We start from the raw sequence: 22,037 nt of genomic DNA, 5'->3' as shown, positions 1-22,037 counted from the left end.
CGGTTTGTGATGCAGACAACAGTTTTGGTCCTTGGCTCGAAACTCGAAATGTAAAAGGGAGAGCTAAAAGCAACTAGTCTGTAACTAGCTCTTGTAGCATAAAGACATCTTTATATTAGCAGGTAATTTTATTCAGAATTACACAACTGGCATGCATAAAACCCGTAGCTTTTTCAGATATTGTGCAATATTGGTATTTCCCACTTAATCAATTACAGTGTATGGTCACAGTTCAGGAAATTATTGTTATAATTATTGTTAATTAGTGTTTGAAATTAACAATAATCAAAAGTTCATAATATCAGTAAGAAATACAATCATCACATTCATTTATATATATGGTTTAACAATCAGTATGTGTGATGCTATAGTCATCACTCATGCGTTTTACAACAGTAAGTAAATATCCATAACAGTGGTTACCTTTTTCTGTCTTTAATAACAAAATGATGCACACCGCATCAAGAAAGTTATCTTAGCATTTTATCCATGTGAAAGCATATTAAATATTTGTTAACCAGCTTAACATTTAATAACCTGTAATATTGGAGTTCATTAAAATATCTTAATTTAATAAAACTTTCACAAAAAAGTAAATTTGTTAATAACAAACGATACCAAAAAAGGTTTCAAAAACAGAATGCATCGAGCTGGGATCCCTGGTATTTGCAGGTAATACCGGACCCACTACACCATAGAGACAGATTATTGAGGTTTTATGAAATATATAAACAATTAGAAACAATTTGTAATTTTGGGAGAGTTTGTAATTTTTAAAGCTAAAGTGTTTACATTCACCAAATTTGTGGAAGAGAGTGAACTCCCTTGTTAAAATGAACTTAACGAAAATTTACCGGAAAGAAAAATTGACATTTATGCTACGTTGACCGCATAACAAAACATACATTGTTAACAGAAGTAACATAAGCGACATCGATTTTGGCCAACCACTATCGATTGTCACCGTCATAGCATTTTCAGCGCTGATTAATCGATTGTACTCGATAATCGTTTCATCAAAATTGTTAATTATTGTTATCTTCAAGTCAAAGAAAGTGTAAGATTTCGGTTTCATCATATGTTGGCAATTCAGTTTCAGGTATCTCAAACAATGGATGAGACAGATGGATGTGAACCAGACCTAGCTCATCCAAAGGCCAGCAATATTTGTGCTATTGACAAGAAATCTGTACACAGGATTTGTTCGGGGCAAGTTGTGCTGACGTTGGCAACTGCTGTCAAGGAGCTGCTGGAAAACAGTATTGATGCTGGGGCAACAATTGTTGGTAACTAATAGTTATGATGTCCCCAACTTATTGACAAAGGTGTATTGTGCGTGGCTGTGTGTTTTAGAAGTTGGAAGTGGTGAGAGTGGATGGCAAAAGAAGGAGGGGTTATCAAATAGGGCAACATACCAGGCACCCTTTTTTGTTAATAGCATCAAAATATATGAATTACTTATAATTTTAGAAGAATTTTCATGTATTCATATTTGCTTTACAACTTGACTTGTTATAAAACCTGTTTTAGAATTTTACTATTTTGTGTTTGATAATTTGTTAAGTGACACTTTCGACGTCTGTTTTATCTTGTTTACAAGTTTAGAACATGTAATAATGTATTCAAGTTATAACCATACCATTTGTGTTTTTCAGACATCAAGCTCAAAGACTATGGCAGTGAACAGATTGAGGTTTCTGACAATGGCTCTGGCGTACAGGAATGTAACTTTCAAGGACTCAGTTAGTAAATTATAATGATGATAATATCTTTATTTTAAGGTGGTTACAGGTTACACATTAAGACATTATTATAAAACTATAAAAAAACATCATATTCACAATGTGCCCTTCTATTAACAGAAACATATCAACACTTATTAAAATATTTGTTCAATAATATTACATTTATATGAGTATGGTTTACAAACTGTATCTTTTATTATAACATAGCAAATTTTTTCATTTAATTTCATTTATTCACCGACAGACACTCGGTCAATCACACAATATACAGAACATTGTTGTTATGGACATCCGACATAATATACCTGAGTATCCCAAAATGATACTATTAACTGAGTGATATAAAGGCATATGTTTGCTTCCTTAATAAGTTGTCTCACAGTACTCCATAACATGTTTGAAGTATAACAAAATACTACATGTACAAAATAAGTTACAATGCATACATGTTATTGTGCAAACAGTAATATCTTTCTTCAGCATTGAAGCATCACACATCGAAACTGCAAGACTTTACAGACCTCATGAATGTGGAGACCTTCGGGTTTAGAGGAGAAGCCTTAAGCTCGTTATGTGCTCTAAGGTACATTTATGTCGTTTATGCTTGGTAAGAACCACTGGGTATGTTGTACTCTGAAGTTAAATGCGAGTAGATTATAATAGTAGAAGAAGCATTTATATGTAACATTTTACTAGTACATAATAGTTCCAATACATTAAAAGAAGTATTATCTTATGATTTACTGGTTTGAAAGTATTCTCAATATATACTACAAGAAGTTTTATGTTGCATTTTAAAAGTTCCAAAAAAGACGCAATACTTTTAAAGAAGTATTAAATTACATTTTACTAGTCCCAAAATAGTCGCAATACTCTAAAAAAGCATTATGCTTTGTTTTACAAATTTCAAAACAGTCCAAATACTTTTAAATACATTTTTTTAGTCTCAAAATAGTTGCAATATGTAAAAAGAATTACTATATTGATTTTACTGGTCCCCAAATAGTCTTAATGTGTTGAATGAAGCATTATGATATGTTTTACTTATTTATTAAGTCCAAAAATAGTCTCAATAGTTTGTATACCTTTACCTTCAGGCTTTATTATTAAATGAATTGAATTTAGCTTAGGAATAAAATATTGTTCCACTTAGGACTAATATTTTGTACCACTTATTTTAAGGACTTAATGTTTCTTTCGGATGTAGAGTTCTAAAATTGGTCTAAAAAAATATGTGTCATGGTACCGATACCTATACAGGTGGTGAGGAGGTGTGTAAGCGGTCCGGTAGCTCAGTCGGTAGAGCACTCGCCCTGATAGTGAGGGGTCCCGGGTTCGAGCCCCAGTCTGGCTGCACACTTTTCTCACCATGTGACATTTGGCGCCCAACGAAGGACCGTGGCAGCACTGTTTAACAGCATAACGTGCTCTCAGTGTTAATTATGTGCATTCCTTGCCACTGGTGTTCCTCAAAGTCGAGGACGCATTTCCAGTTTGCGTGGAAGTATGTAACGGTACCGGTACCTATACAGGTGGTAAGGAGGTGTGTAAGCTGTCCGGTAGCTCAGTCGGTAGAGCACTCGCCCTGAAAGCGAGGGGTTCCGGGTTCGAGCACCAATCTGGCTTCACACTTTCTCACCCTGTGACATATGCATAATAATTAAGTTATTTCAATTATTTACATATTAAACACAAAAAAGAAGTGTTGGTGTATGCAGAATAAGGAAGTTTTGATATATGCTAATACTGAGAGTCATTTTTACAGTACCCTCAATGTAACAACAAGACACAAGTCAGCCAGTGTTGGTACAAGAATGGAGTTTGACCACAATGGCAAGATAACAAAGCAAACATCCATGGCTCGACAGGTAGGTTATAACTAAGTAATGAATTGAAGAATTTCCGGAAAGTAGAAGAGTAAATATTCACAGTGTTAGAAATATGATATTTTTGCAAATATTCCATCAAGTTAAACTTATGTCTCATAAGTCTACATTATTCTTGATTTACCCTTTGACAAGTATATAATAATTATACCACACTATCTGATGAGCCATGAAGGTTTTTGATAAGATTTTAAGACTTGAATAGTAATGAGTGTATGTCTCATCATATTTGTTTTTCCTCAATGTGATGAAATCTAAAAGCTTATAAAATGGTAGCAAGTCATTTCTTTTGGTAGAAACTAAAACTTATTCCTTATTAAGAGGTATCTGGAAAGTGCTACAGTCTTGGATCATACCTGGGACTTTGTGGATAAGGGGTGGTAATCTTGACCACAGCCAGTCGATTGTACCCACAGCCCCCCCGGTCCAGGGGTATACCAGGGATAGCCGGGGAAATGGGCCATGTTTTTACCTTCCAGGTGGCCCTGCAGTGCCGGGTGAATGCGGTGGTTTTGTCTTCGCGCCAAATATAGCAGGGAATGGACCTTACCTAGTGGTCGCTGGGGTGCGGGGGCATTTGATGGGGATCAGTTCGTCCCGGCAGGGCAGGGATTTTACCTGGGCTTGGCTGGACGGAAAGTCAAAGTCCCAGCTATTCGCCGAACCATGGGGGACCGTGGTTACAATTGACTGGTGCATAACAGAACCTATATCTGTCTGGGTTCTGAATCTTGATTTTTTCTTCAGATTGGAACCACTGTCACACTACAGAACCTGTTCTACACACTTCCTGTACGACACAAGGAGTTTCAGCGGAATGTAAAGAAGGAATTTATCAAGATGGTCCAGGTCCTTAACTCGTACTGCATCATCAGCACTGGTGTCCGCATCACGTGCACCAACCAGACAGCTAAAGGGTGAGGCTGCTGTGTTGATTTTTGAATAGTTGATGTTATCAGCAATCAGCATACATGTTCATATCTTAAAAAATCTCTCTTATTCCCATATAAACATTACCACAATTAGCCAGTCATTTAATATTTGTGTGTTTTCAGCTATTAAATACAGGGTTACAATCTTGTTATTAGTAACTAATATTTTCCATAAATGCATTATGTACAGTAAGTAGTTCAAGGTTTATCACTCAAAATTTATGTTTGTTATACATTTCTAAGTTGATTTTAAGTACAAGTATGACTAAGTAATTATAACATGTATTTATATTTTAGTTAATTTAAACTTTATGATAATTCATAAACATTTAAAGATTTTTTCACTTTCTGCCTTTGTACAAAAATGCTCAATGCTTATCAAGATTATAATTTGGGTCAAATTGAACTGTACTTACACAAATGAATCAGATGTACTTCAAGAATATAAACTGTTATTCTGAATGTTTCATTTTAAAGTTATATTATTTTCTAGTAATTCATCTACTTTCAGTAATAGGTCTGTTGTTGTAGCAAGTAAGGGTAACACTGCAATGAGTGAAAACATCTCAAATGTATTCGGTCCGAAACAGGTATGTGGTGATTTGTTAACTCTTCTGATTATAAAGAAAAATAATTGTAGTATCGTCATGGCCTTGGTGTCATTTTCATGGGTATCATCATGCAAATTTTGAACTTTGGCCATAACTTTTAAACAGATCAAGGTATTCAAATGATACTTACTTCTCATGTTGAACAATGATCTTATGTATATCAAGGACCTTACCTTTGGCTTAAATAATTGAGTTATATCCCTTGTGTTTTACTGGATAAAACCCCCACAGAAATACAGATAAGCATTTACTCTGCCATGCTCTTGTTTCAATTTAAATCTTACCTACTGCTTTGTTGAGAAATGCAGTTTCTTTAGGGGTGAAAGCATGGCCAGTTTCAATGCATAGACCAGTTGGGTAGACATGGGTTTTTTTCCCTTTACCCTCCTATTTCATACTATTTTTGCATGAATTCATGAATATCCAGATGTCCGGTCTAGAAGAGTTTGTACAGAAGTGTCCTGAAGAAGAAACATGCCAGGAGTTTGGTATTAAACAAGGAGCAGACAATATCTTCAGGCAAGATTGCATGTACTGTGGTGATTTAGAGCATAAGTCCTTTGAATTACATGTATGGAAGATCTTGGATGTTTCTGGTGGACATAATAGCAACAGTATAGCACTTAATTGAAAGTTTCTTCAGAAAGGGAATTTGAATGCATATCTCCCTACCGGTAGTCGAAGGGCATTTGCAATTTTCAGACAAAGAAACAATATAAACTGAAGTGTTAGGAGCTGATGTTTGAAGTAAAGTCATTATATGAGAAAATATTTTTTTTACTGAAAAATCTGTTACCAGGGTAGAAGAGTATGTATCCAAGGGTGCAAATGGTCTTATCTGTTATCAGGGTAGGAGGCTTTGTGTCCAAGTGTGAGAATGGTTTTTATCTGTTAACAGGGTAGAAGGCTATGTGTCCAAGTGTGAGCATGGTTTAGGACGAAGCAGTACAGACCGACAGTTCTTTTTCATCAATGGCAGGCCATTTGATTCAATCAAGGTTAGTCTGTTAATAGGTCTTACACATATAACCCATTTAAATTCTCGTTAGCCTTTGCTTATAGTTTTGCTACTAGTATACACACATGTGTATTCATGTAGTTGCTTTAATGATTACTTAATTTGATAGTGAAAGTGCTGAAAGTTTGGTTGTCCAGTAAATACTGTAACCACTGTAAAACATTAACAGAACAGAAAAGTATAAAATATATAATGTAAACACTCTCACTGTAAAACCGGGTATTTTACAGCTGAGTAAGGTCGTGAATGAAGTGTACCACCAGTACAACAGACACCAGTACCCATTTGTGGTCTTCAAAATCTCAACACAGAAAGGTATGTCTATTAAGGCATTGACTCTGTTGTAACTAACATTGCTGTCAATGAACAGTCTTAATCAAACACGGTCTGCTATTTTTTGTACTTCTGAATGACATTTTTTCCCAACAAATTAGCACATGTTTTTAGAGGCAGAGAAGAACTAAATACCAAATAGGATCACATATATTAATTAATACCTACAATTGTTTTCTGAAACACAACAATGAGTACGGTTTGCCAAATGATCTGATTTGTTTGAGACTATTGGTGACTTAATTGACTATCTTTTCTATTAATACTTTCAATTCTTATATTCTTATAATAGTCGTTTTGACACAAAAGATTGTCCTCACAATTTTGAGCTTAATATTACCACTTTGTCCATGTAATCGTTACAATATGTAACCATTATCTGGGTGACATGTAACAAATCTGCATGTATGTTTAGTTATCAAATGAAGACACTATTTTAGCTTGTAAAATAAACACAAACATAGGTGAGGTAGCTGTTATGTAGTCCACATAGAGATCTAGATGAGTTAGCATGAACAATGCCAAAACAGTACTAGCCCATTCCACATGTAGGACTAAAATTCTCAAGGCACAGAAAATATTTCACAAACTGGGGCATTTTGCGCAGACTGATAATATGTTCATGTAATTTCAGACAATGTGGATGTAAATGTGACCCCGGATAAGAGACAGGTCTTCATGGATGGGGAGAAACATATTCTCGCCACAGTCAAGGTGTGTACCCTCATGGGAAATGCTCGTATTATTTCTGCAGTGTGATATTGATTCTGAGAAACTATGGAATCAAGTATCTGTAGAAAATATACTTTCTGTGTAAATTCAATCAAGACATACCAAGTAGTTTTGACAAAAAGGTTTATTGTTTTGGTTTCCCTGCCAATAAAAAACCAGATCCTTGTTTTACTTCATGCCAGTAAATGTGATTAGTTAAAGTTTGTAAACTTTGTTTCACCAGATATAAAAAAGGAATATGTTTAAACTAGACTCCATGTATGTTAAAACTAAATTTTCTGGTTATATTCATGAAATTTATGACTTGGTAACTACATACAATATCTTCCATAAGTAAGTTATTTCAGTTGGTACCTAGTAACTGACTTACAAAGAGGAGGTCCCCTGGAAATCTAGGGCCAGTTTCATTTTAGACAGTGGAACTGCCTAGTTGGGTACTAGATTGCACTTATGATTTTTGATGAAATGGCCCCTTTTGTATTCTTCGAAAATTTAATTTGCAGTGTTCATTGGTAGCTATGTATGAACCCAGCACGTCCATACTCCGAATGCAACAGCCAGCTGGAATACCATCTCAGCTTAAATCTCCTTTGCCAGAATCTGTTGACCATATAGGGTAAGCAACATACAGAATCTTTGTGTATACTTAATATGTTATGAACTTAGTGTTATTAATTCTTGTGTCATGCATGATTTACACATTTGTATGTAAGTACTACAGTAATGTCTTATTTAAACATAAGAACATTTGATCTACTATCCCTAACACTAACACATACATTGTTTTATCACATACATGTATATATATATACTTCATACTTTTAACCTTAATTCAATTGATTTTATTTTATTATTAGGCTGTCAAGACACCAGAGTCTGGAAAAGGTATGTATACTTACATTTTAATGAATATGTGGATACTAATTCAGTGAAAATGCGTTCCCTCAAACAAGCGGTCGTTCAAGAACCGGCGTTCCCTCGAGGTCGGAGCTTGGTCCCAAACTTTTTTCCTTCTATTTTCTTATAAAATATACCCACGCTGCATCGAAACCTAATTATGATAAGCAGTCGAGCAATATCCTCGGTCTCAAGTACACAAATCGTGCACAAAACCTTATGGCTCCCTCGAGGACATAATTTCACACTTTTTCCCGTACCCGTGTTCCAAAATAAACAAACAATTGCTAGGTGTTAAAATTTTTTGCAAGTTGTGAAAATTGCAATGACAGTTGAAAGGCAATTTGATAAGGTGTGAAAAACCGTTTTTCACTGTTAACGCATGACCGATATTAGTTGATAATTAAGTTAAGTTAATGATGAGAAGTTAACGCTTTAGATGTGGTCAGAAGGTTCTTTGAATTCACTGCCGATGCTGACCGTTATCTTCAGACGCTCTGTACGCTGTCACATCACATTACGATTGAACAGTTTCGCGAAACCGACAAGATGCGCCAATCAACAATCCTTGATTTTGCGAAACTTAAATCACAATATGCCACAATATGTACTGTCATTCAAATGTTGCTTGTTATGAAAATGTGCTTTTTTGTTAAAATAAACATTTCTATTTATTCGTTTATTGTTTTTTCTTTTGTGTTTTACATTTAGTTTACGTCAACCATTGAACATATTAGCAATTTCCACAACGCAACACATAATCGGTGTCTTAGTAATCCGTCTGTTTGATAACTTTAAACTTAAAATACACTGAAAGATATTTCATATCAAACTGGAAAATTGAAAATCGGGTCGTTCGAAACATCAGTTCCCTCGAGGTTTTGGCTCGGTCCCTGGCGACCTCGAGCGATCGCAGTTTTACTGTAATACCTTTTTGTCCCATTTATCTTTTAATCAACACAAAGTATAACATAATGTTCTTTTTACATTTGTAGATCATGTAGCTTTGAACATTCTTTGAAAAAAGACATATTTGAAGTACTCATACTTAATCTAAACAAGTTTTGTGTAATCTCTGTGGAAGTCATTGTATGCAATATCTTTACTTAAAATTCTTCTTACAGCCAAGCGGTCTTTCCTCCCTGCAAAAGTTGAAAAGGTCGTTCAGTAGTGCGTTTTCCAAGGGGGATAACTCCCCTCAGGCCTCCCCTCGCAGTGGAACACAGCCCAGTAAACGTAAGATGGTTAACACAGACTTCTGCAGCCCTGGAGTAGCCAGTAGTATCTATTTAGCTGTATGTGTCATTCAGTTGTGCCTTTTGTGGATAACTTACCACAGGTATCTCTCCACACAGGTGACACGACCAAGTCAACATAGGTATAATATATGCATCCATTCTGCGGCCCAGTTGCCTATTTGCTATCCAAAATCTAAAGATGTCATAACAGTTGTGCATTAAAAAGGAGATAACTCTCCACAGACCACTCGAATCAGCCCAGTAAATGTTATTATGTTATTAATTTTTCAATATCAATATCAATTCATTAAATAAAAGTGTTTCCAGTAAGAAACCTCATGAATTGAAGTTTGGTCAATTAGAATATATCCTTTTGCTAGTTCTGTAAATAATTTTTTTCCTTTTTTTAGCTTGTCTGATTTTTGAAAGAAATGACGAGCTATTGTCGTCATCGTTGGAGGCATTGGTTAATTTTTGCGTTAAGGTCACTTCCTTGGAAACTATCATAGCTATCACTTTGAAACTTGGGGAACTTGTTCATCTAATACCCTTCTTCACATTGTACCCAAAAGATGCTGAGTCTCACCTGTTTTGGGGGTGAAAAACATGAATTTGATGGATTTTGGCTGATTTTGAGAATTGGACATAGCTTCTTCAATTTTTGTTGGATTGATCTCAAATTTGTTCACAGACAATGAATGGATTATGCCTTCAATATACATGTTTTAGAGGGCTAATGAAAATTGTGGTCTTCAAAGACAGTATTTTAGCAAATATTAACATTTGCTTAAGGGTTCCAGCTTTTGGTATCTTAGTTTTAACACTTCTAATGATTTGCCACACTTTTATTTTGTCATAAAAAAAGTGCATTATACAAAAACCTGTGCCTTTTGACCCTTCAGAGCCAATGGCCGAGTGTTGGCTTCTGTTTGTGGTGTTCTTGTTTGAATATCATAGCTACATTTTCATATGTTGAATTTCAGAGAGGAAGCTGGATGCCTTTGTTTCATCATGGAGTCCAGCAAAGAGAAATAAAGACACTTCACTGCACAAACTCTCTTCTCCATCAAAAGACATTGCAGGGGAGGGTAAGAACTTTGAATTTGTAGAGGAAAGAATTCATGAGAGATCTGAGAGTTTTATCATTGACAAGAATTGTGATAGTGACAGAGACACTATGAATGAAATGACGGAAAATATTGACAATTGTAAGCGTTTGTCTTCAGAATATCAGTTAATAAATTGCGATGAGAGTAAAAAAGATTGCAGTATTATTGAAGAAACTCGTAAACATCTTAATACTGATACACAAAAAGAATGTGATACAACAGAATCGTGTTCCAGTCAATCAATTAAAATAGTTCATCACGGTGTCAACTCTCAGGCAGTTGAGGTTAGTGAGTGTAAATCAAACCAACAAAGTATCGATGCTGATTCAGACCACCATGAAAGTCTTTATCATTACCAGACATCAGAGTGCTCATCACTCAGTGAAAAAATCAGCTCAGAAAGAGACAGTACACCCCAACAGTATGAAGAGAGTTTAACCAACATTGATAAACATGAAGCTGCATACAAAAATCAGTCAGAGTTTGATGAAGGGCATGAAAACATGAAGACAGAGGAGATTCCAAAAATCGACTGCACTGTGGATGCCTGCCATATTGTTGTAAGATATATTTGTAATTAGTACTTATTTGTAGTTATATGTTATGAAATGGCTTGTTTAAATGATAATTACTCAGACATAATGCTATTTCCGTCACATTAAGTCAGTGTAGTCTGTTATAATGCTATTATAGGATTTATAATATCTCTAATCAAATCTCACCTTTACACAAAAGCTTAAATAGTAAATGAATAGCATTATTTCTCTGATATTTACAGGGCTTTTTCTATAGTACCCACGGGTCCGACTATCGGACCCATTCCCAAAGCAAAATATAAGATATTTTTCCCAATCTTAAGAAAAAAATCCCAATCCAAAAAAAAATAAAATATTTTTTCCTGTACTGGTTCATTTTCAACATCCTAATAAATTATGTCATGTGAAGTTTTTTTGGTAATTGAACTCAGAAATCATTGATTTTCATCACATTCAGAGATCGGAAATATGAAATATTATCTGTCATGATTTATTGCAATAGATATTTACACCCCAAGGATTGATATTTCAGCCATTACGGGTCTTTTAAAGGGAAAAAAACTAATATTAAATCATTACCTATTTCGCAGGAGACTAGACAGCTTTTTCTTTTAACTGTAAAATTTCCCAATGATCTGATTTATAATCATCCATATGTTAAAGCTAACCTTTCAATAGTAGTTTATCTGCTATGTAAAACATAATTATCCAAACATAGAGACAAATATATTGCAAAGAATTACAAATTTACAGTGTTTCATGAGACTTAATAAAATGAGAATAATGCTATTTCTATCCCATTAAGTCAGAAACGCCTAGCAAATCTTATACTTATTAATTATCTGACATTATCCATGCTATGAAAGCTAACCTTTCAGTGATTAATCTGCAAAGTAAAGCATAAATGTAGAGACTGACTTGTAATTAATATTTTTTGAGATCTGCTTTATGTTTATGCTAGCAGTCTTGGACTAAGTCTAATGTTTAGATCCATGAATTCTTAAGTTTTTTTCAATTTTGCTGAAGAAATATTGCCAAAAGAAAGTTAAATACTGAGTTTTGAGCAAACCTGTAATAATTATAGGGTAAAAAAAGAAAATGCGTGATAATAGATCTCCCTTAAAATGGTCTGAAAACATTCAAAGATTATGTGTTATTTATCCAATTCTTGTAAAATATCAATGCAAGTTTTTTACAGAAAGGTATTTGCATTAAACATTTGGCAATTTTCAGAATGAACTTCTGTTTAAAAGTTGTTTTTCTTAAGCTTAAATAGAAACCGTATTTTTGGCTGACACAGTCACTTTATTCCTCCAATATATATTGGCAGTACTCAGGCTTGTGCCAAATACTTTAAACTTCTTGCTTAAACATTTAAATGCGGTGTTCTGCTTCTAAACAAATATGGGCCAAAGTTCAAACTTTGGCCCCATTCCCAATGTTAAAACATTTATATTTATTTTATCATGGAATAATTGGTAATATGGTGGAAAAGATCACTTAAATGTTTCCATCTTTCATCAGGACTCCGAGGAAGATTTTAAAAAGGCAGAAAAGCCAATCCAGTTTTCTATGGAAAACCTAAGGGACAGATGGAGAAGAAAAGGTATCAAAACAGTATTTTATCAAATTTGAAGTATTTGGTGGACTAGGAGATTGAGTTATTTTATGAAAAAAGGTTTGCTTTTATTGATAACTTGTGTCACTGAGACACACCACATGGCCACTGGCAACCGTATCATTTAATAATTGTGTAATATGCTTTCGCGTTACGCTTTATGTGTGTACAGTTCATCCCTCAGAATTAGCTACAAGTATGGTTCAGTTCAACCCACAGAATTAGCTAGTGGGATGGTCCAGTTCAACCTGCAGAATTAGCAAGAGGGATCAGATCCATTAGATAATTTAGGACAACATAAAAGTAAATCTATCAATAAACTTAGACAAACACTAGTGCATCATTGTTCCCCCTATGTTAAAACTGTTACCACTGTTTTGCAGCAAAAAACAAAGAAGATGGTAACAAGTTTTCTAGAGCTTTTCGTGCAACCATCAACCCAGCCGAAAACAGTACTGCTGAGCAGGAATTGCAGAGAGAAATCAAGTAAATTGTTTAAAAAGATTTCAGGGCTTTAAGGTTATAAGTCAAAAGCCCCAACATGTCAGTTAAATTTCCAATATTTACCATACCAATGTGTTCTGCAGCCCAGGATACATTTATGTCTTTCTTTCTTTGTAACAATCTTGGCTTTGAAATACTATTTAAGGCTTAATTGGTGAAGAAGTTATCAAATTGTAAGGTTAATGTTAAAAAGTGATCTGTAGATTTATAATTCAGTAGATTTACAATATTTTAGATGTATGACTGTTGAAATTGAAGAAGTGGTTTGTGTTAGCAAATCCTTTTTAACTCTTATAACTTTTAAATATATTTCTTTTATCTAACGCTTGTTATTTCAATGTTACACAAGAGTGTTGTCTTTTACAATGAGGGGAATCTTGATAAGCTGGAGTTAACCCACTTTTCCAGCTTGTTAATGCCACCTAGTAAATCCACACAGTTTTGTCTCAAGATTTCTCTATTGCTAAAGTTATACTTCAGCCTTTGTCACTACTTTCTATTTACTTTTTATCCCCCGCCTATGAAATAGGGAGGGGGATATTGAAATGGCGTTGTTCGTCCATCCTTCCGTCCGTCTTTCCTTCCGTCCGTCCTTCCTTCTGTCCGTCCATCCGTCACCTGCGTTTTCTCAGTAACTAGCCGGTAGAATTTCATGAAACTTAAAATAAATATGAACCACTATACTGGAATGATGCCTGTCCAAAAATAAATTTGATTGGTCAATTGTCCTTGGAGTTATTGCCCTTGATTTTTTGAAAAATGCACATTCACAGCCATTTCTCAGTCACTAGCTGGCAGAATTTCATGAAACTTAAAATAAATATGAATTACTATACCGGGATGATGCCTGTTCATTTTTTTTTTGGATTGGTCAATTGTACTTGGAGTTATTGCCCTTGATTTTTTGAAAAACTCTCATTTACAGCTATTTCTCAGTAACTAATTGGTAGAAATTCTTGTTTTTATAATTTTAGAAAAGACATGTTCTCTCAGATGGAGATCCTAGGGCAGTTTAATCTTGGCTTCATCATTGCCAAGTTTGAGCGAGATCTGTTCATTGTTGACCAGCATGCTACAGATGAGAAGTACAACTTTGAGACATTGCAGAGGGACTATGTTATACAAAGCCAGAAACTCATATGGTAAAACAATGCAGAGAATTAATGTATATGTATATAAATGTAACTTTACATAAAAATTCAGCCATATCCTGCATTTGTTATAGTAATGTAGTATATATATCTTTTACAACGATTATTAAGAAACTATTGATAACTTATACTAAGTCACTCTTGTGGGCACAATGTTGCGCAAGAGTGTGATCTTGTGTTGTTGGGGAAACCGGAGTACCTGGAGAAAACCCACTTGTCTAGCTTGATGACCACAAATCAAACTCACATGCGCCCAGGCCAAGAATCAAACCTTGATGTGATGCGAGAGCACTAACAACTACTCTAACCAGACAACTGGCGTATAGTAATAGTAATTTAATACTTGTTTAAAGCATGTGCATGAAGTTAACATTTGGACATGAAATAGTTATAACATTAGTGATGTTGAGGTTTTGTTTTTAACTTATCACTGATGCTCACTTTTTTTAGCTTTTCAGTGTTTTTAGCTCACTTGAGCACGAAGTGCTCAAGGTGAGCTATTGTGATCGCCCTGTGTCCGTCGTAGTCGTCCGTTGTCAGCAATTTGACTGTTAACACTCTAGAGGTCACAATTTGGGCACAATCTTGATGAAACTTGGTCAGAATGTTACCCTCAATAAAATCTTGGACGAGTTCGATATTCAGTCATCTGGGGTTTAAAACTAGGTAACCAGGTCAAATTAAAGGAAATGCTTGTTAACACTATAGAGGTCACATTTATGACTGTATCTTCAGGAAACTTAGTCAGAATGTTAATATTAATAATCTCTAGGTCAAAATCGAATCTGGGTCATGTGCGGTCAAAAACTAGGTCACCAGGTCAAATTGAAGGAAAAGCTTGTTAACACTCTAGAGGTCACATTTATGCCTGTATCTTCATGAAAGTTGGTAAGTATGTTAATATTTTTAATCTTTAAGTCATGTTTAAATCTGAGTCATGTGCAGTCAAAAACTAGGTCACCAGGTCAAATCATAGGAAAAGCTTGTAAGAAATCTAGAGGTCACATTTATGACTGTATGTTCATGAAACTTAGTCAGAATGTATATATTGATTAGCTCTAGGCCAAGATCGAATCTTGGTCATGTGGGGTCAAAACAAGGTTACCAGGTCAAATTTAAGGAAAAGCTTGTTAACAATCTAGGGGTCACATTTATAAATGTTTCTTCATGAAAGTTGGTCAGAATGTTTATATTAAAAATCTCTGAGCCAAGTTTAAATCGGGTCATATGCCGTCAAAAAATAGGTCACCAGGTCAAATAATAGGAAAAGCATGTTAACACTCTAGATGCCACTTTTATGACCATATGATCATGGAACTTGATCAGAATGTTATTTTTGATGATCTTTAAGTAGAGTTTGAAACTGGGTAATCAGAGGTCAAAAACCAGGCCACTAGGTCAAATCATAGAAAAACTTGAATTGCATCAGGTGAGCGATACAGGGCCTTCAGGGCCCTCTTGTTTAAGCAAAAGGCTTTGGTACTGTACATGTTCATGTATTTCCATAATGTTGAAGTCATTAGTATGAGTCTCATAGTGATTGTTGGGAATGTGCAAACACTTTACCCTTTGACCTTTATCTAGATAAAAGAAAACTTGATATTAACCTTCATCTAGATAAAAGAAAACTTGCTATTAACCTTTGACCTTTATCTAAACTTTGTACAAATGTTACCAATGTGCATATACCTAGCAAAGCCCTTCACTCTTTCTATAATAATTGTTATGACCATTGTCTTTGTGAGTAAAATCTATCTGGGTATTAGATAGCATCCACAGTTTTTAATATTCTTATAAAAAAATGTGTACGTCTCACATCGAAATTATACATATCCCTTTTTCAGCCCTATGAATCTAGAACTGACAGCAAGCAATGAAACGATACTAATGGACAACCTTGATGTGTTCAGAAAGAATGGCTTTGAGTTCCAAATAGATGAAAATGGTTAGTAAGTTACCATTTTATTTTAGTATGTCATATATGCATGTAGAAAAGATTATGAATGTATGTTCTGGCACTTTTAATTGTCAGTAAGCCCAGCACTAGTAAAACATTGGTTTGGCTTGCTCCTGTTAAACTGAACACATTAAGTGTGGCTTGTTAAAATTGACTAAGCTACATGTTTAGGTTCAATGTTCATAGGTTTATCGTTTTTTTGAGAAATAAGGTCAAGATTATCCTTGTTAGTCCTTATCATATGTAAGCAGCTGTAGCATCTTTGTCACTTGGATGCAAACACTTTAACATTGACCTAATCTAAAAAAAACTTCAAGATAATGAAACTTGGAAGACATGCAACAAAGGACATACATCTGGCTTAAAATAATTGAGTAATGCTTCTATTTGACTTGAAAATTCAGACGAATTGTTGGCTTTTGCTCTGCAGGGCTCTTATTTCTGATAACCAATCTTCCTCCAAAGGCTTCATTTTCACTGATGGATGTCAAATATAATTCTATGTTTTCATTATTTTGATAGGTCCTCCGATGCAGCGAGTAAAGCTGGCGTCTACCCCCGTTAGCAAGAACTGGAATTTTGGAAAGGAGGGTGAGTATACAGTGAAATTTAAACCATAATTCAAATTTTGGAGATGTTCTGATCAGATTTTAGCAGTTTCAGCTGTCAAGTGCTTGAAATAGGTTTAACCCCAGTGAAATTATCTGTGTTTATGCTGTCGGTTCTTGGACAGTAAATTTAAAATAATTTGATTTTTTACACAATTCCAATTCTATTTCCAGATATAGAGGAGATGATCTTTATGCTGACAGACTCCCCTGTAAGTTTCTTGGTTACTTGTACTTTCTAAAGTTGGTAATAATTCAATATTGAAAATTACTCCTGTCATGAGCAGAAATGGCAAGAGATTATATTTGGTCGGAGATAAAATAATGAATGAAAACTAATACTTATTTGGTTATTGAATTCATATTAGTGCAAGTGTCTGGACTATTATAATCTGGGTAGACTTTAATAGTGCATTTCAGGAAGCACATCTTGATTTTATTAGTCTCGATAGCACCAGGCTCGCATTTCTAATCATAGGACTTCCTAATAGCTTAAAGCTATATGGCTTTCATATAACTGGTCTGTATTTGAATCCAGGCATAATCATTTGAAACTTCATGTGTAAATTGTAACTTTAGCCATAACTTGTTCAAGGAAAATTAACATGAAACTTGGTATAAATGTTCACTTCAACCATGGCGCTTGTGTAGAAAGTTATGTAACTCTTGTAAACATTTGTTTAGTTATTCCCCTCTATTCACTGAGGTAAAAACCAAGACAACCATCAATGGGCATCTTCTTGGGATTCTTTGTTAAGTAATTTCTGACAAATATTGAGCCTTTGTCATATACGTATATTTTTTATGCCAGGGTGTTTTGTGTCGACCATCCAGAGTGCGAGCCATGTTTGCCTCTCGTTCGTGCCGGAAGTCTGTCATGATTGGAACCTACCTCAACAAGCCAGAAATGAAAAAGGTCTTTGGAAGGTTTTAGTTGTACATGTGTATATTTTAAAGTTAGATTTATGTGTGAGATTAAAGGAAAATAATTTCAATGATGTTTTGTGTAAAAAAACAACTTGATTGATAATTCTTATATTAAATCAAAATTCAAATGTTGCTAAAAATCATTATGTACCACAAACTAAACCACTCTGAGCTTGTACAATTGCCATTTATTGTGACGTCGTCAGCGAGAATAAATCATGATCATGAATATGTGACATTTCATTTTGCCAATTAAATGGAATTATGTTTGAAAATGATCCCTTATACAATTTTATCCACTAAGATAAATTTTCCATGATAGTTTATTTATTTTTCTTGGTAAAAGGACTCCTCAGGATTCATTTTCGTTGATGACATTGACAGAAAATACTTTTTAATTTTTGGTTTACAATCAAAAGTTTCTAGCTTATGTTTTTTTTAACTTTGTATTGTAAGGCGTAAAATTATTTGTTTTCACTTACCAAACCAACCCTATTTTTTCCTCTCGACCCTTAACTTTTTTTCCGTAGTTTTTTTTTTTTTCCGAAATTTCCTACAAAATGTGCATGTTTTGGTGGACATTTAAAGATTTGACAATTTCATATTTAAAATGATCTACAATAGTGATATATCCTGATGAAGAGCAGTTTGGTAAACAGAATCCCAGTCCTAAAAAAGAGGAAAAAGTTATGCCTACATACCTACCTATTTTTGGAAATGTTAGTGGAAACAATGAACTCTTTTTTAGCCTTATGCTTAAGTTTTTTGACACAGGCCATTAATTTTCTTTCCATCATTTTCAGCTGTTGTCTCATATGGGAGAAATAGATCAACCATGGGTATGTGCTTTCTGTTCAGGGGATATATTCTTAAAGTTTCTTAGTGAAGTTTTTCAACTTATTAAAAATATTCCAAATTTTGACAAAAAATTCTATAAATACCCTGTATTTTTCATGGAATTAATATTCACTATCTCATTTGAATCTTTTCCTTGTTTATTTTCAAACATTGCTAGTTTTCTTTTAATTCAACTTTGAGAAAAGTGCTTTCACAAAGTTGACATTTTTCACTAAGATGCTCTATGAATACAGCTTCTGAAACATACTTCTGTGATACAAGGTACAAGAAAAAATATATTAAATTTGATATACATAAATTACAACTGAAGCTCATAGAGCTATTTTCTGACAAAATGCAAATCAAATATCAAAAATGCAACTCAGAAACTGGAAGATAATAAATGCATTATAAGAACACAATTATGCGTAGACTTAAGTTTAAAGGGCCATTTTATAAAAAAAATGCACAAAATTTTTTGTAAGATCGAAAATTCTGGTTTGATATTGTAATAGTCTCTCAAGAATTCAGTTGAAGGTTTTGTTTGCCAATTTAAGTAAATTTTGTTTAAAATAACCATTCTTTAGATTTGTTTGAAAATACCTACCGGTACCTTCACTACTCAGAAATCTCGGTTTGAAAATACCTACCGGTACCTTCACTACTCAGAAATCTCGGTTTGAAAATACCTACCGGTACCTTCACTACTCAGAAATCTCGGTTTGAAAATACCTACCGGTACCTTCACTACTCAGAAATCTCGGTTTGAAAATACCGACCGGTACCTTCACTACTCAGAAATCTCGGTTTGAAAATACCTACCGGTACCTTCACTTCTCAGAAATCTCGGTTTGAAAATGCAATAGTATTATATATTTGCTAAGGGCTATTCCATTTAAACATATAACCCCCGGGGGTTATATGTTTTACTGGAATAGCCCTAATAAGACCGGGCCTCTGTTCTTATATTTTAAATCTGGAGCTGCATGAACCATAATATTGGGATCAACATTTTGTTAGTCATGTTTTGATTTAATAAACGCAATGTAGTGGTATAGGTATCTACCTTTCACTGAGGAGACTTCAAGGTGCATATTCTCTTGGCCTCTTATGAAGTACTGGTTTCTACCCTGGAAATGACCTTCATTCATATCAGCTTAAAACATTTATCTGAATTGATTTTAAGTAAAAAGGTTTAAGAAAAAAGTACCTAAAATATTTTGGCTTTAGAATTCACAGTGTAGTTGATTATTTTAGGACCATTGCAGAATAGAAACTTCATATAATACGTACCAGATACTGTAAACCAAGATATCTGTCTTCAATAATATATTTATATCTTTCAGAACTGCCCCCATGGTAGACCAACGATGAGACATTTAATCAACCTAGACATGCTTCCTACTTGACAATGATGATAAATTTAATTAAACTGGACATGCTTCCTACTTGACAATGAGGAGCCATGTAATCAACTTAAATACCCCTTCTGAGACATTTACCGTCCCACTTGACAATGATGAGACATTTAATCAACCTAGACATGCTTCCTACTTGAAAATGATGATAAATTTAATTAAACTGGACATGCTTCCTACTTGACAATGAGGAGCCATGTAATCAACTTAAATACGCCTTCTGAGACATTTACCGTCCCACTTGACAATGATGAGACATTTGATAAACCTAGACATGCTTCCTACTTGCTAGTCCCATCATAACATCTCAATTGTGCAGATTGTGTGTTTGCCTTCCAGTAGGAGACATGTCATATTGTGCAAACTCACTTGCAAGGAGCAGACCTCTCATATTTAGACTCGCAGGTTTGCCTGCAGGTATGGAAACCATACTATGTGCAGACTCGCAGGTTTGCCTGTTTGAAGCAGACATCAAATTATGTGTAGACTCACAAGTTTGCCTGCAGGTATGGAAACCATACTATGTGCAGACTCGCAGGTTTGCCTGTTTGAAGCAGACATCAAATTATGTGCAGACTTGTACTCGCTTGCCTGCAAGTACTGACACCATATTATGTGCAGACTTGCAAGTTTGCCTGTAAGTACTGACACCATATTATGTGCAAACTGGCTTGCCTGCAAGTAACGACACCATATTTTGTGCAAACTCGCTTGCCTGCAATTATGGACACAATATTATGTGCAAACTTGCTTGCCTGCAAGTACCGACACCATATTATGTGCAAACTCGCTTGCCTGCAAGTACCGACACCATATTATGTGCAAACTTGCTTGCCTGCAAGTACCGACATCATATTATGTGCAAACTTGCTTGCCTGCAAGTACCGACACCATACTTTGTGCAAACTCGCAAGTTTGCTGCCTGCAAGTACCAACATCATACTATGTGCAGACTCCCAAGTTTGCTGCCTGCAAGTACCAACATCATACTATGTGCAGACTCGCAAGTTTGCTGCCTGCAAGTACCAACATCATACTATGTGCAGACTCCCAAGTTTGCATGTTTGTCTGTTATTGACTATCCAAGGTTGACGCAGAGGTTTTTGTCTGCTATGGATGATTGACACTGGAAATAAATTATCAATGCCTATCACAGCAAGAACAGTTGTATAGGATCCTTGTATGTCTCCTTTTCAATTTACAAGGTTAGACATACTGTTTTTGTCAGTATTCTTATTCTTCTTCAACCGATTTTGTCCAAAGTGGAACTTGGGAACTACTGGAAGGAAATGATTGAAACTTAGAAGATAGATGGCAATATAAAGCTATGCCATTGCAAGAAATATAACACTGGTGCAGTTTTTCAATTTTTAAAACAATACTACCACATTGTGTTCATGAAAATGATGTATTTGTTGGTAAATAAAATGCCACAAAATGTGTTCATATATAAAAGATTGTGTTCAGAGATTGTGTTCAGTTTTATTTATTGCTATAACCTCTGGCAATTGCCAACTTTTCTTCTTATATTCTTGTTTAACCGATGCTAAATCATTGAATCTATGACTACTTCACCAGCGTTGAATCTATCTTTGTTAATCAGGTCAGGTGATCTATTGAAGATTGTCGTCATAATACACTTTTTTTTGATCACTTTATGTATCTCCACATATACTACATGTTCTTTCTTAATTGGTATACAAATGTTCAGAAATAAGTGCAATATTAATGGCCTGTCGAAGACACTCACATGAAACGAAACTGATTGCAGCCATCAGCGATATGAAGAATACGGGGTCAAGCCCAGTAGTCAAAAAATCAAAAATAAACCATAGGGGCATATATGTCGTATACGAGGTGTCAAAATGAACTAAATACTGAAGAGGAGGGCCCAATACCCCGCATAGCATGGACATATGTACAATTTGCAATCAATTAGAAAAACACGATGGCAAACAAAGCTCTTTGAAGCGCCGACAA

General features: G+C 34.8%; 1 protein-coding gene across 1 annotated transcript; it reads left to right on the top strand.

The window, feature by feature from the left end:
* The first annotated feature begins 16 nt into the window (after positions 1–16).
* LOC128243212 (mismatch repair endonuclease PMS2-like) lies at positions 17–21,505 on the top strand. The gene is made up of 24 exons (XM_052960822.1): positions 17–122; positions 1,094–1,286; positions 1,656–1,742; positions 2,226–2,328; positions 3,511–3,613; positions 4,379–4,548; positions 5,075–5,153; positions 5,602–5,693; positions 6,073–6,172; positions 6,423–6,507; positions 7,160–7,239; positions 7,761–7,873; positions 8,115–8,142; positions 9,279–9,390; positions 10,376–11,061; positions 12,562–12,643; positions 13,039–13,141; positions 14,134–14,301; positions 16,155–16,255; positions 16,790–16,858; positions 17,050–17,087; positions 17,687–17,791; positions 18,606–18,641; positions 19,986–21,505. The coding sequence occupies exons 2-24, from the start codon at positions 1,112–1,114 to the stop codon at positions 20,046–20,048; spliced, it is 2,778 nt and encodes a 925-aa protein (XP_052816782.1). The 5' UTR covers positions 17–122; positions 1,094–1,111; the 3' UTR covers positions 20,049–21,505.
* The last annotated feature ends 532 nt before the right edge of the window (positions 21,506–22,037 follow it).

This window comes from Mya arenaria, chromosome 2, assembly GCF_026914265.1.
Source record: "Mya arenaria isolate MELC-2E11 chromosome 2, ASM2691426v1".
NCBI classification, from domain to species: Eukaryota; Metazoa; Mollusca; class Bivalvia; order Myida; family Myidae; genus Mya; species Mya arenaria.
This window is presented reverse-complemented; position numbering and strand designations above follow the sequence as displayed.